Genomic DNA, 15,842 nt, shown 5'->3' with positions numbered 1-15,842 from the left:
GAAAAAGCAAGAGAGACTTTACTGAAGACTCTAGAGGTGGTCACACAGCACATAAGAGTGGTGGTCACACAGCACAGCCCACAACAAGCCACCTTCAACTCCTCACAAGACACCCAGGGATGCCCAGTCTCTTCTGGGTCCCACCGACGCAGACTGTCCCCTTCTGTCTTCCTCCACACAACAACTGGACTCACCAGTTTCTCTCTCTTCCTCTCCAAAATCCCAACTTTAAGTTTCTCTCTTTTTTATTTTGCCACCAATTAACATCAGCCACGGCTTCATACCCAGATTCTTCAGCAGGCTCAGCTCCCAGTGGTCCCTCAGATATCAGAGCCCTGTTCTCCTTGAAGGCTGTTTGGCCACCACCTTTGTGACGAGCATGACATTCACTGTCTCACTGCTTCCCTCAAGCAGTTTGTGAGATATTTATCCCAAACATAATGTAGAGTTCTCCCCAAGAAGGATTGTGATGGGTGAAATTTTACCCCCTCCCAGCAGCTACGGTCACCTTCTCACTAAGTGTTTGCCATGAAACATCAAGAATGATGGCATCTATCTGCCAGCATCCCTGCCTGATCTCTGATCCCCTCAGCCATCAGGACATCCCCATTCATTCTACCTCTGAGCCAAATGACTCTTGACTGAGCCCCAGCATCAAGTCCAGGAAGGGCAGCCCACACAAAACAGCTTCCAGAATCGCAAGAAGTCATTTGGAACGCAACATCCTCCTCAGGAAAACTCTTGACTCTGATCAGACCCAAGAAAGCTCATGGACAGGGCTACCCAGGGAAGGAGCCCACCTATGGCAGGAGCCTGGCCTGACCTGGGTGACCAACTTGTGTCTGTTCACCCGCAACTTTCCCAGTCTTTGCACCAAAAGAACCACATCCCACGTCCCCCAGGCAAACAGGGATGGTTCGTCTCTATAGGACTGTCCCACCCACAATCCTTGCCAAGAACCAGGGGCTCACGAGGTCAGTCAGTGAAGCCAAGCTCCACATAAGCAGGTCACAGAGAAGGTGGTAAATGCGTAGAGCAGGGGCGGGATGAGCCCAGGCTGCAGGTGGGGCTGGGAGACAGCCTCCTCAGAAGCAAAGGCACACGAGCAATTCTCCAAGCACAGGGCCAGAGGGCTCAGGTGGGCTCCTGACGAGTTTCACCACCAGCATGATGGAGGATTTCCACCACGCGCAGGAGATTCGAAAACCATGCCAGCCAGAGGACGACAGTCACATTCTCAGAAGGCCATCAAGCATGCGCACACACACACACAGATGCGCACACACACACGTGCACACACACACACTCAGAACTTCCTGGATTCTGGCATTTACGGAGCCTCTGCAGAGTTCTGAGCACATACTCCTTTGACCCTTTCTCCTCTCCAAGATTATCAGGCTGTGTATGTGTGTGTGTCTGTGTGTGCACTGCATGTGTGTGCATGTGCACACCTATTCTGCTGGCAGAGGAAAGGCTCTACATCCTCTCCAGCAGATACTCTGCCCCAGATGCTGGCCCACTCTGCAAATCCCCCCACAAGCCACTGGCTCAGATAAGTATCGAGACCCCAGCCTCTCCTCCATGACCACATGTAAGCACTCGCCCTTCACCCCCACCTCCCAAAAGCCAGTGGCCTGGAGAAGATCCAGTGAAACATCACCTTCCCATAAACATAGAGATCGTGGACCAGATAGCAGGCCTCCTTGTGTGAGGAGGGAGCTGGGGACTCACCAGGACTCTGCCGGTCAGCGTCTGGGCAGATATCATAACCCCCGCCCAGTCTTTCACGGAGGTCATCCAGCCGACCTCGGCTGCCACCGCCTCCTCTTTTTCGTCCACTGGCTTGAGAGTGCCATCCGCCTGGCTTGAGCCATTGTTAATCTTCTGGGCCTCCTGGCAACAAAGAGAACAAGGGTTGGTATGTAGGCACCAAGTGGATTTAAAAAACACAACCCACCTAAAAGAATCAAAGCTAGACGGGCCCCCGCTGAGGTGGGAAATGGCTTGAAGGTACAGGGGTTGGGAAGAAGGGACGGATTATGGCTTTGATTGGTTTTTTAAATCTTTTTTAAAAAGAATCTTCTTTCCTTTGTTTCCTCTTAAAATATCTTTGTGAAAGAAAGAATGAAATTATTCTCTTCTCATTTTAAAGGAAAAAAAAAAAATCACAAAACTCAGGAGGGAAACCATCCTGTCTAGGGTCAGAGCGGTTAGGAAGAAAGTGAGGTCGGCATTCTGTAATCTCCACCTGCCCAGCCTTCATACCCTTTTCACAGGTGCACCCTACTTTTCTAAGGAAATCTCCATCTTCTCATCTCGGTCTGTGTGGTTCAAAAGGGACTGAAGGTCCACAAGGTCTCCAGGAATAGACCAGTCCATCCCTCTGGCAACAGCGATTAGACCAAGGATGGTTATGTGATCCCATGCCAACCCAGTACATCTCAAGCCTGGGACTTTTGCTGGAAAGAATATGAAAGGTAATCCTTCCCTGAGAATGAAGCCACCACAAAGGAAACTAGGAGAAGTGATAGAATACGGATGTCATCATTTGAACACCTAGATCCAGCTATGCCTGAAATCCACACCAGAACTTTTTAGTTATGGGAGGAAATATATTCCCCTTCATGGCTAAAAATGTGCTTGAGGATCAAGGTTGATTTCAACAGATAACTGAGCCCCACATGGGGTCCAAAATTGTACACTTTTGCATGCACTGTGCCCTCTGCCTAGAATACTCTTCTCCCACGGAGGGTCATGGCTTACTCCCTTACCTCCCTCAAATCTTTGTTCAAATATCACCTTTGCAATATTTCTCGTCTGGCTACCCTTTTAAAATTCCAATTGTCTTCTGACAGCACTGCCTTTCTGCTTTGTTTTTCTCCAAACACTTAAAATTTCCAACACACTTCTTAATTCTCTTCCTTATATCATTTTCAGGCTGCCTCCCCCAACTGCTGAATCCTTAGTGTCTAAAAGAGAGCCTAGTGTACAGTTGACTCAATAAACATGAACGAAGGAATAAAAAGGGTTATGAATGTCAGCCTCTCACTGACTACAGAGCCTAGGCTTAGGGGTTGCCAAATAAAATACAGAAAACCCAGAGAAATTTGAATTTCAAATAAACAACAAATAATTTTTTAGTATAAGTATGTCCGAAATATTGCATGGGACATATTACCAAACGTTACTAAAAAAGGATTCATTGCCTAAAATTTAAATTTAACCGAGCCCCCTACTCAAATAACCACTGAGATTATTTTTACAGACATAGGTGTTGAAAAAGATGACAGCAAAATTATGTTCCTCATTTAAAATGTTAGAATTAATTAACGAAACAAACTGACCCTGGAGATCATTGCAAATTGAAGTGAGGAGGAAAACCCAAAGGCAGAGGTGAAAATCTTTGCTGTGAGTGGGGGTGGGGCAGAGAGAGGAAAGGAGAGCTGGGAGGCACTGACTGAGTCGTTCTCCTGGGAACCTGTAGGCAGGCAGGAAGCTGCTCCTGAAGCCTGGTTCTCCCCCGCCAGCCACCCCAGATTCAGGGATGCTGGGAAGACAGACGGAGCATCAGTAACACCAGGCACTCATGTTTAATTATCAAGTGTATTGGGTCCGCCAGTGCTGGAACAATCCAAAAGGAGGCCTGAGGTGGGGGCACATGGTGGGCATATTTGGGGGCTACCTGGTGACATCTGAGGAGCCAGCTGCCCAAGCCACCTAAGGCCACTCTCGATGGCCTTTTAGGGCCCCAAGTCTCAGCTATGTGGAAACTGCACAGGTGGGTGTCTTGGAAAAGACAAAGACCCTGATCCAGGAGCACCCTTTAGTAACTGAAGGTGTAGATTCAGCTCTCCTGCCCCATGGGACCTCCCTTCTAAGATGGGGACAATATTGCCTGCCCCACAGGTGTAGGCCGGATTAAACAGTGCCCAATGGCACATAGTACATGTTTCATTAATTAGTCTCACCACCTCCTGTTCCTCCTGGAGCTGCAGACACTCTAGCAGTGGTTCTCAAACTTCAGTAGCACCAGAACCACCCGGAGGACTTGTGAAGACACAGCGTGCTGGGCCCCACTTCAAAACTCCCATTTCTATCAGTTTCCAGATAATGCTGATGCTGCTGGTCTGGGAACCCCAGTTTGAGAACCACCGCTTCTAATCATTCTGGCCTGACTTGATCATCCCTGCCCTGATATGAAATGGGATGTGAATCTTAACCTTCAGCCCAATCCTGGCGTCTCCCTTTGCCCAGACAGGGAAGAGAACAGGGCAAGCAGAAGGCCCTCACATCAGAGGCTCTGTGTCTCCTTTTGAACAGTGCCTCCTAGAGACATTTCTGAGCTGGTCCAGGGACACGGCCTGGGGGCCTGGAGGACTGCCTAGCTCTCTGCTCCTCAAGCCTGGGGCTGTAGGCCCCCCAGCCACCTGGCCAACCCTGGAGGAGGGAATTGGCATGCAAGAAGGGCTGGGAGGCAGGGAGTCCTCTCCAGTCACAGTGGTTTCAATGCATCAATAATTCAGAGCACAAGAGGTATATGGCAGATAACGCTCTCTTGCCAGTCCTCTTACCTATTGTTTTACAAGGCATTCATTATTTTAATTACTTTATGATAGGCAAGGAAAAACACAGACGAAAAGGGAGATAATGCTCTCATTATTTGCTTACCCTAGATGCTGTGAGCCTAATTATGTGTGGGAGGCAGGACTGGGGGGGTGTGGTGGTGGCTGGGGGAGCAGGGAGGCGGGAACACCACAAATCCTGATGCCAGGCCACCAGGTTAGTGCTCCTCGGCGTGGAGGGGAAGCCCCTCTGCACCTCTGACCTCACTGTGGCCAATGCATCCCTCATCAGGAGCAGGTGCAACTCCTGCTCCAGAGAAAGTGGGAGGAGGCCCAGAGAGGTTAAGTGGCCTTGCTGGGGACACACAGGGGTGGGTTTGGGGGGAGGAGTGGTAAGGAGCAGAGCCCATTACAATAGTGAATGACCACCATTTGTCAAGCCAGAACTGGGAGCCAGCAGCTAAACATTAAGTGCCTCCTCTGCATTATCTTGCTTAGACCTTAGCATAAATTCGACAGGCAGGTGGAATTATGCCCATTTTACAGACAGGCCAACTGAGAGCAGGTATTTCTCAGAGGAAGGCACACAGAGCCTAAGAACTCGGGCTGGAGGTAGTGAGCCCATTTGGGCTTAGGTCTGCTCTGCCACTTACAAGCTGGCTAACGTGGGCATGTGAGCTCCGAAGCCTCAGCCTCCCCCATGTACAATGGGGACAGGCGTGCGGACCCCAGGAAGGTGGTGGCAAAGCAGACGTGAGAAAAGCAACACACAGCGCTTAGCACAGGGCTTGGGCGTGGTAGTTACAGCTGCCGTGGTGGTGCACCCACTGATGGGACGCGTGGGCTCCAAGGATATTCAGTTAAAACTGCACCATCGATCGGGTGCCCTGGGAGGGACACTGGCCCATAGTGAAACCTTAATAAATAATTACAGAACAGAGGATAAATGAACATAAGTTCTAACAGCTATGAGGCTTCAACTAGGTAATAGGCCACCAGGAGGTAAGATGCCCGACTTCTGGGTGGGTCCCAGCAGGAGCTGTGTGGCACTCCCCCAGGAGAGCAGGGGCAGGGATTCCTACACAGTCAGCCCTGGACCAAGTGACCTCTTAGATCCCTCTGACTCTAAGCTCCATCAGATCAGCTTCCCATCCTGATGAGGAGACTGAGGACCCGAGAGAGGCTGCCTGCTGGGTCCCAGTACACTGCCGTCTCTCCTGTGCCCCACCAGCAGGAATGGGCTTTGTTCTGAACGGCAGAGTGGGTGTCCCTCCATCGCCACACCTGCCACTTGCCACTGCAGAGACAGGCCCAGCTGCCCTTCCAGGAGGACTCCTGAGCTGGGCCCGACAGGCGCCCCCTGGTGTCAGGCGTCAGCTGGCCCCGCTCCCTGTCATCCTCCAGGAAATCACTGTGGGTGGGAGCATGTGTGTGTGTAAGAGACAGAATCCCACCAGCTACAGGCTCCGGCTACCCTAACCTCAGACAGGCCCTCAGAGATTTTCTGAAATGGAGAAAAGGATACCTTGGAGAGAAGGGAGGACCAAGGAGGAGGGAGGAGCAGAGAAAAGATGAGACTCGGGGCGTCCTGGAAGGTGGAGGTCTGGCCGCAGCCACCCTCCCCGCCCCCACCGCCCACCCCCAGAAGGGGCTCCGTCTTGCCCTCTCTCCCGCCAGAGTCTTGTGTAAAAGAAGCCACAGCTGCCCCCTGAGGACAACACAGGACCGTATCTAATCTCAGTGACCAGACTGGAGGACGGGGAGGGCTGCAGGGGGAGGGCGCAGGTACCGCGGGCTGGGGGGACACTGGGGAGCAGAGTAGCCGACAGCCCCCTGCCATCACAGGCCCACGTGGGCAGCCTCTCACAGGCTGAGCCTGAGCACACAGCCTCACCCCTCTTTGCCTTCTCCCCATCCCCTCCAGTGACTTCCGACATGGCCACAGAGGTCCTTGCCCCTCCTATGTCCTCTGTGGCCAAGGGCCTGACGGGACCATAGTCACCTGCCTGGTGCTCACTGACCAGACCACATATCTGTTGGATGTTGGGGCATTTCCGCCAAAGCCCCAGGTCAAAGACCAAAGGCCAAGAAGGAACCTCAGCCCTGCCTACAGATGCCAACCCCCTCATGGTACGGACACGAACACTGAGGGCCTGGGGGGACGTCACATGCCCAGTGCCACCCTGCCATGCCTGGTAACAACCAAGCCAAGACACAAACCCCCAGCTGGCTCTATTTCTCTTCCCTCTTGTCGCCTCCCCTACAGGATGATTCCACCAAATCTAGCCCAAGGGCACCTGTCACTCCCAAGCAGATCCCTGCCTCACCAGCCTGTGATCTGGAGTCCGAGTATTCCTAGGACCCGTGGAGGCCTCCACCTGGCCTGGTATGGGGGGGTGGGGTGTGTGGGGGCCCCACAGGGCAACAAGTCCCATCTCCAAACGTCGCAGCTTTCCCCAGCAGGGGCAGCTGCCCTGGCCCAGCCTGCGAGAGCAAGCCTGTGCTGATCCCAGGACCCCACTGCTTCTGGTCCTCAGATCCTGGCTGTCTGTCTCTCATCCTTCCTTCATTGGACCCAGCATACTGGGAGCCTCGAGTCTGTGGTGTGGTCGGAGGACAGGTGCCCAAGTCCAGCTTTTCTGGATGGCCTTCGACAAGTCATTTCATTTCCCAAAGCCTCTTCTGTAAATAGGGCTGGGTCCCGCCATATAATCTGGTAGGTGGAGCACAGCACTTTCTGAAGGTACCAACTTCTTTATGAAGAGTGGGCAAGGATGGCGTCATGGCTTAACTCTTAGATCCCCGCCTGGCTACACCTTGCCGGGCAGGGCCCAGTTACCTCCCTGGGCACCAACAAGATGATGGCATTGCCAAGTCCTGCCAGGTGGCCCAATGTGCTGGCCACACCCTCTCTGTGAGCCTCTGTGGCACCTGCTCCTGCCCGGCTGGGCTCACTCACCCCTAGGTGCCAGGTACCAAGGCCACCCTGGGCACCACACCTGCTGGGTAACTGCATCAGGGAAGGAGGAGGATTCCAGAATCACCTTGCTCATCCCTGCTGAGGCTACCCACCGCCCTGCAAAGCTCCAAATCTGTCTCAGATTTAGTTACATTTCAGGTGGATCTGGGAAGTTGTTTAAGCAGTGATCGGCTGGGAGGAAAAATACTCTTCAAAATGTAAGTCAGATCATATCACTGCCATGCCAACCCCCTCCTGGGACTTCTCATCCCACTCGGAAGACAAGTCATAGACTTCACAGGGTCCAACCCACCCAATCGGACCAACTCCTGCCATCATCCTACAAGCCTCCCACTTGCTCCCTTGCTTGCTCCAGCCGCTCTGGCCTCCTTGTGCTGCCAGAATGTTCCAGGCCCACTCCCAGCTGGGGCCGATGGCACTGGCTGCTCCCCCTGCCCCAGAGAGGCACGGCTGCTCCCTTACCTCACTCTTTGTTCAAATCCTCACCGTATGGGTGAGCACTTCCCTGCCCACCCCCTTGAACATGACACTCCCCTCACCCCCACCCCATCACTCCTCACCTATGCTCCACGCCTCCCCAGAGCCTTTATCCCACCAGCTGGTAGCCTGCATACTTTAATCATCACTGACTGTCTGCAAGCTCCATGAGGGGAAGCATTTTTGTCTCTTTGTTCGCTGCTGTATCCTCAACAATGAAACACTATGAGATCAGTGTAAGTAAGCTCCTGATGCATCTTGGTGAAAGGTAGGAAGGAAGAGGGGAAGGAGGGAGGGAGGGAGGGAGGGAGGGAAGAGGGAAAGAGGGAAGGAGAGCTGTAGCAGATAGGAAGTCAACTGTCGGCAAGCACAATAACTAGAACAGATAATATTACTAATAAGTAATGATGGTAATACCGGCCAGCATCATCGCAGTGACTCTGTGAGGTGGGTCTGAATGTGCTCATTTGCAGATGAGGGGTTAAGCAGCTGGCCCAGGAAGACACAGCCGGAATTGAAACCCAGCTGTCTGACACCAAAAAGAGACAAGCACCTGAGCTGACTCCCTCCCAGGGATAATGCGCACGGAGGGATTGCAGGCCGTCGCAAAGTGCCCAGGAAAGGTTTATTACCATCAGGAACACTCAATTCGGCCCACGTCTAGGGTACTGTGTGTATTGCAGAGAGCCTTCTTCAAGGTCTCTGTGCCTTAAGAGGGCAGTTAAATCAAGGACAGAGGAACACAGTTCCTTTCTCGGCCAAGAACCAGCTTGGAACCATAAATCACCCTTCATGGAGCAGAGCATCAGATGGGAAATGAATGTGGATATGCTGACAGGCTGTGAGCCCTCCTGCTCAGCACTGAGGTTCTCTATGCAGACACTAGCGAAGGAGGAGACGGCTTCCCAGCTTCCCTCATGCAGTCTGCATCCTTAACAGGGAATCCTGGCCCTAGGCTGCAGGGCCAGAGGCACCTGCGGGGCGGGGCACTGACCTGGACCAGAGCACCTCCCATCCCTGGAAGCCCCATGTCTGCACCTGTCTCTGCGCAGGGCCTTGGTGCTACGGGGCATTTCCTTGGTGTTCGACTTCCAGAGGGCTATAGGGGAAGGAAGGACCCAGAAACCTCCATCTGTCTTCCCCTTGTGTCTCACAGTCCCACTTGGTCCTCAAAAAGCCATTTCTCCTGAGCCTGCACTGATAGATCCTGCTTCAATCTGCCTGGAACCCCCACCCCCACCCCAGCAGCAGCTCCCCTCCTCTCCCGGGCCCCCTCTCACCCAGCAAAACTGACCCAGCAGCCTGGCATGCAGCTGCTCTCAGCTGAGCACAAAGCAAGAGTCCAGAAGTCCTTGTCTCCTGTTAGAAGGATAGTAGCAGGACCAAGAGCTCTGAGCTGCAAGTTAGGAAGCCTGCATTCTAGCTCCAGCTTTGCCAGCCACAGGCTGTGTGGCCTTGGCCAGTAACCCAACCTCTCTGAGCAGAGTCCTCATCTGGGAAATGAGGGGGAACAGTGGGTTAAACCCATAGTTTTCTGTCCCTTAGAGGCCAGCACTGTGTGTTCTGACAGGTGCCTTAGGGGGTTGGTAAGGGACTGCAGAGGAGACAAAGCCTGTGGCCCCCACGAAAATCAAAGCACTGCTACATTGAGCAGTTTTCTCCTATTAAGGTTCTGTGCTAGACTACACCTGAGTGAAGGGGTTTTCTGCAGAAACAAGTTTGAAATCCACTAAGTAAAAATCCATAGGCCTGTTTTAGCTTTTAAAAGACGCTCTATTTCATGGCAATGATGATAACATCCTGTGGCATAGGTTGGCCTAAGACCCAGAAATGCCTGAACATCAACACCTATAAACCCACAAGGCTTCCAGGGCCTCCATGCAGGCCACCATCCTGTCCCTGTGCCTCAGGTCTTCACCAGGCCTAAAGCCTGGGGAATGGTCCTCCAGCCACCTCCACTCCTTCCAAATAGGCCAAGAGGAATTGTCCTCCCCTGCTCCCCGCAGTTTCTTTCACATCCTGGAAGGGTGGCCCAGCCCTGGGATTCTCCCAGGTACCAATAATCCTGAGTATTAGGGATTAGGCCAATTACCTCAAGCAGCTCAAGCAAATAAAGCATAATGTGGGCACCGCCAGCCGGGACTTTCATAGTGAGAGTTCTGTAAAGGGAGAGGAGGGAGGAGGTGGGCACCCTGAAACTTGCGGGCGGGAGAAACAAGGCAGCAGAAGTCCTGGGCCCCCACCAAGAGCTGGCATCAGGGGGTGATGGAATCAGTTTCTGCCCTTGAGAATTTCTGATTATCCAACCTCTCCCTGGTGGGATGGAGCCTCCCCTGCACCTTGCAGCCTCTTCATCCACTCCCCAGGACCCCACAAGCACAGGGGGCACCGTGTTCGTGCCGGAGGAACCCATCCAGCAGGTATTGCATCTGCTAACTACAGGCTACACATCCAGATTCAGGCTGCAGGAGCTTAAAAAGAAGCTTGGACAAAGCCAATTGCGCTGGGATGTCAGAAAACCATTGCGTTGCCTGGGTCTCTCTGCTGGTCGTAAGACAGCACACCATCACAGGCATTTTTAGCTATGGCTTCCCAGGTGCCCTGTCCAGCTTCTCACTTCTAGGAGCCCCCCTGTGCTGTATCTGAAGACACAGGTCAACACGGAAGGAAAAAGGTGACAGCAGAATAAGGCCGGGTGCCCTTTAACAAGTCGATTACCATCTCCGCGCCTCAGGTTTCCTTGCTTCCAATTCAAAGGGGCCATGTAAATGCTCCCCAAGGTTCTGTCTAGCTCTGAAACCTCCTGACCTTGACATCTGGTCAGCACTTGACATCTGCACTTGCCCGCGTCCTGGCGGTGTAAGACGCTGGGAGAGGACGGGGGTCGTTTCTGGCCCGTCTCAGGGCCACGTTCTGAGCTGCTCACCAGTGCCCTGAGGACCGACGGGGGTCAGCAGGCTCTCAGGAAATCCTTGACTCCTTCTTGCCTCCACAGGCCACGTTCGCTCTTTGGCAGCTTTATACCATCTTATTTAATCCTCACAAGCCTGCAAGGTAGGAATGTTACGAGGCTCAGAGAGGTTGGGTAATTTCCAAGATCATTCATCTTGTAAGCGGCACAGCTGAAATTTAAATCCAGTCTAAGACCAAAGGCCATGTTTTTTTTTTTTTTTTTTTTTCTGTTCCTTGCTGCCTCGGGATAGGCAAAATGTACAGAGATGGAATCTCCTTATAAAATGCTGTTCACTGCTAGTACTAAAATAATCATCTTATACCCTATGGCTTCTAAATAACAAAATTTTGTAGCACAGACATCTGGTTATAATCAGCCATGTATGGATAGGGAGTTGGAGAAATGGCCTAGGGGAGGTGGGTGCCAATTTGGGAATACATTGACCCATTAGACACCATATCTCATGGTGAGATGTGTTCTCAAATGGCCACATTTGCTGCTTAAAATTAATGTCAACCCTAAACTTTCAGGACTGATGCATCCATCTCAGCCAATACACCATGTTTGCAAAATAATGATCTCCTCCTCAATCAATTAGCTTAATAAAATGGGAATATATAAGTGACAGTGCAGAGCCACTATCTGGGCCTCAGAGACTTGGAATTGGATTAGCAGAGACCTCGGCTCTGATCCCTCAGCCAGAGTGACCAGGCTGGGTCCACATCAGCCTGCTCACCTGCAAAGACAGGGTAGTTGAGTTGCCAGTCTGCAGGGCAGCCTGCCCCATCCTGGGAGAATGGCTCAGGAACCACAGACACAAGAAAACCATGACAGGGGCCCACATCAGAAGACAAAAATCACATCTGTTTTCCACTTGAGGAATCACTTGTAACCACAGCAGGACCATAAATTCAGAAAGATTGATAATGGGTGTAATTTTCTGAATGCCTTGTATTCTCTTGGTTAATCCTGTTCACAAGATTGCAAGTTAGATACTATTATGCCCATTTTAAAGATGAGCAACGGAAGCATTATAGCTCTCTGAAGGTCTACAGTTAGCACAGAGGCCTTACAAATCCCACTCAGGCCCATATGCTCAATATAAATCCCTTTTCCTGGTAGGAAGAAATCTGGCATTGTACGGGAAGGCAATCCAACAAGACTTCTTGTTTCAAGGAGAGCACTCAAACCCCTTCAAAAAATGTGGTTTTGTGGTTTTTTTTTTTAAATGAAATGAACCTCAGAGTCATAGATCTGTAGAGGTCAGAGCTGTGAGGGACCTAAGAACTTGTATAGGCTGATTCCCTCCCTTCAGAAAGAAGCCTAGGGTCATAGAAGGGTGGGGGTATTCTCAAGGAAACAGAGCTTGCTCATATAAGAGACTGGGTAGGCCCCCACGTGGCTGAGAGACGGCACAAGAAGGGTGGGAGGCACAGGTGTTGTCCCCGGAGTCTGCCTCCTGGCTTCCCCTCGTACCAGCTATGCAACCTGGCACAAGCCACTCTACCCCATCCAGCCTCAGTGTCCTCAACCAAACAATAGGCTTGCAAATACCTCCCTCAGAGAGTATCTGCGAGGGGCAACCATGATTATGAATGCAAAGCAGGTGGTGAGAGCTCAGTAAGCAGTATCATCTGCTAAGTGCCAGAATATGCACTTGCATGACCTTGGACAATGACCTGCCCAAGGTCCCATAAGCTAACAAAGAGCTCATTAGGAGGGGAATTCAGATTTGGACAGCAAACCCCATCTCTCTCCTCTTCACCAAAGTGGAGGCCAGCTTTATTTCTAGTCAAGACAGACTGGCTGTGGATCACTAAGACCCACAGGAAATATGAGACCCTCATTTTCATTAAAGAAGGCAGAAATCTCCATATCACAGCCAAGTTAACTTGTATGACTTGAGTTAGTGGAAAAAAAGGCAGATGGAATCAAAACAAGGACACGAACACGGTTGGGGAATAACCGAATCCTACCCAAAGATGCAGAGTTTCGATGTCTGAAGGACCCGTTCATCTGGTCAGGGAGGTCACGGGCTCCTCCTCTCTCTCTCACCTTCTCCCAGCTCCTGAAAAGCAGCCCAGGACAGTTTGGAGTGTCCCCACTTCTGGAGACAAGTTACTGAGAGACTGTGGAAGGGTCAAAAGGGGAGAAGCAGAAGAAGGAAGGGAGCCCATGGTCACCTGAGGGTCAGGAAGAAGACCTGGCTCCCCACAGCAAAGCATCCCGGGAGGCTGGCTCTCAGGCCCTCTGGTCCCATGGTCCCTGCATGTTGGGCCACAGAGCAGTGCTGCTCCAGGACGGAGTTTGGAAATTGAAAGCAGCAGCACAATGTAATGTGTGTGTGTCAGTGAAAGACGGCCAACACGCCTCCCCAGGGAAGAACTGTCCTTTTCTTTGACATTATGTCATCACTCCTTGGTTGGGTATTCACATGCCCTTTGAATGAAATGACAACGATGGTAGAGCTGGCATTTGACAGTTTCTTTCTTGCCTGTCAAAATAAAAAGTTGGCAACCCTGTGACATTCTCCATGATTTTTCATGTTTAATTGAGCACCCGATGGGAGGTCTAGGGAAAACTCACCTAGTCTTCATGCTTACAGACGGGAAATTAAGGCCCAGAGAGGCCGTGCTCATAGTAGCCAGGTCCCCCCTGTTGGAGCCCAGGCTGTGTCTGTCAGGTCAAAACAGGGACCGCCTCGGGGGCAGGAAAGGTAGGACTCAATGGATGGAGACAAGGTCCCTTGGGGCTGCAACAGCTTGGCTAGCACAGGCCTAGAGAGCAGGGGGAAGGGAATGTACCAGTTTTCAGGGTTCAGGGCCACACCACAGGGTCCTAAGTTCCCAGCCTCACTGCGAGTTCTGGAGCCCTCACTGCTTCCACAGCAGGAAAAGCACGCAACCTAAACAATCTCCCTGGAAATGCTGCCATTGTTGCCGTGGCCCCAAACCATTGTTCAGGGGACACGTGGGGAGAAAGCATTTACCTGCAGAGAGATGGCGGGTTGAATTGCTTATGGTTGGTGGGACACTGCCCTCCAAGTCTACAGACAGAAGCAACATGGAGTAAAAAGGGGGGTGACGGGTGAACAAAGCCCCCCCACCCCGTCCCCCCAGTGAAGCAGATCCCTTTCCATCCCTCAGCTTGCGGCACTCTTCCTCGTAACCATGACCACTGCCTAACGTTGTACCCGCGGGCGCTTATTCCCCATCCATCTCCACTGGAGGGTGAGCTCCAAGAGGGCAGGGCCTCGGCCGGATTTGCTCATTCTGTGTCCTCAGAGCCTGGAACAGTGTCCAGCACATAGTGGAGATTTAACAGCACGTTTAAAAAGTGATTGAAAGAATTCTGGGTTTTGTTCTACTCTGCTTTGTTTTCACTCTGTTTATATTTTCTGGACTCTCAAAATTCTCCCCAGTCTCCACTACCCACAGCACGGAACTCAAGACTCCTCAAGGCCTGGTGTTCAGGCCTGTCTGCTGCCCTCCCAACGCCTCACTAAGCCCGCTCACCCACCAGGTTTCCCTCAGAGGACTTGGTCCTCCCAACCTCCACAGCTTTGGGCCAGCCATTCCCACCCCTGGGATGCCTCTGCGTTCCTCTCCACCTATCTTCATCCTGTTCTGCCAAACCCCAGGGGCCCAGGGAAGCCATCTCCCTGGTGACAGCCTCCTGCAGCTTTCCCTGTCCTGACTCCAGTGCCCACAATCGACTCCCCTCTCTCAACACTGCACAGCCCCTGGCTGGCAGCCTTAGCTGTCTTTTCAACCATGCAGGTCAGATTGCCCCAACTGGCCTGAAATCTCCTTGATGTCAAGGTCCATTTTTTTAAATATCCAGCACGTTTGGCATATAGCAAGTGATTAATAGATACGTATGGACTGAATAAATGACAACTCTGCTCAGGAAACACTGGAAAAGCAAGCCCTTTCCCGGGCACCGCTGACGTCCTGGCTCAACAGGTCAGTTTCCATGACTTGATGCTTGAACAGGAGTGCTGGCTCCCACACTGCTGTTCCTCAGAGCAGCTACGTTTTCAAATACAAACACCAAATCCCAAACAAGAAGAGATGTCATGGGGCTTCTGAAAGGCACATGCCTCCCCAGGCACGTCAGTCAAAAAAAGATGAATGTTCTTGTTTACAAAAGGATTTCTCCCGTTCCAGGAAAATTTCCACCACAATTTCGGATCTAATCCAATATATGCCTATACACCTCACCGACTGAGTATTTTTCTACCTCTTCCGTTTGCTGAACTTGGATGGGGTTTGGCTTCAGGTCCAATGAGCTGTTGCAATGAGGTCGTCCCCCACGGCCTTTCCCAACGGGGAACATGACCCCCATTCAGGAAACCGAGGCCTAGCAGGGCAGAGAGACCTTGGGAGGCAGAAAGGTGGCCAGGGGACCCGTCATACAGTCGCGCTCAGGACCCAGTAACGCTAACAGCCAGCCAGAGTGAGGACCCAGATTCAGACCACCGGGGCTCTGCAGCGCGGCCCGTCTCCCTGTGCTCTGGGCTTGCACCCGCCTCGGAGGCCTGGCTGGGCTCTGAAACCCTGGCCTCCTGTGTTTCTGGGTTCCCACAACCCTAGTCTGGATCTGAGTTTCCAACACGGCAGCCAAACACAAGAGAGTCTGGCCTGGCTGTTAATGTGAAACAATAATAATTCAGCAGCCGTGGGAGAGGGGAGGGGACTTCTGTTCCTATCAGGTTCCGACAACCGCTTCTCCTCCTCCTACTGGGAGTCAGGCGAGGCGAGCACCCCAGCACTGCAAAGCCTCAGCTCTCCACTTGGCACCCCGGGACCCATCAATCTCCCCCCCGTGGCCCGGGACCCCTCCAACCCTGGATGTCGGGGAGAGGCTC

The 15,842-nt window shown here is 52.2% G+C and overlaps 1 protein-coding gene across 7 annotated transcripts in view; it reads right to left on the bottom strand.

The window, feature by feature from the left end:
* KCNMA1 (potassium calcium-activated channel subfamily M alpha 1) overlaps positions 1-15,842 on the bottom strand; it is a 707,317-nt gene that overhangs the window by 492,003 nt on the left and 199,472 nt on the right. For all 7 annotated transcript variants that reach the window (XM_057735193.1, XM_057735192.1, XM_057735190.1 and 4 more), the window contains exon 2: positions 1,732-1,893. In XM_057735193.1, the coding sequence (XP_057591176.1) occupies positions 1,732-1,893 (162 nt within the window). The remainder of the gene's footprint in view (positions 1-1,731; positions 1,894-15,842) is intronic.

Source organism: Hippopotamus amphibius, chromosome 5 (assembly GCF_030028045.1).
Source record: "Hippopotamus amphibius kiboko isolate mHipAmp2 chromosome 5, mHipAmp2.hap2, whole genome shotgun sequence".
In the NCBI taxonomy this organism is placed as follows: Eukaryota; Metazoa; Chordata; class Mammalia; order Artiodactyla; family Hippopotamidae; genus Hippopotamus; species Hippopotamus amphibius.
Note: the sequence above shows the minus strand (reverse complement) of the source record. Positions and strands in the feature narration are given on the sequence as shown.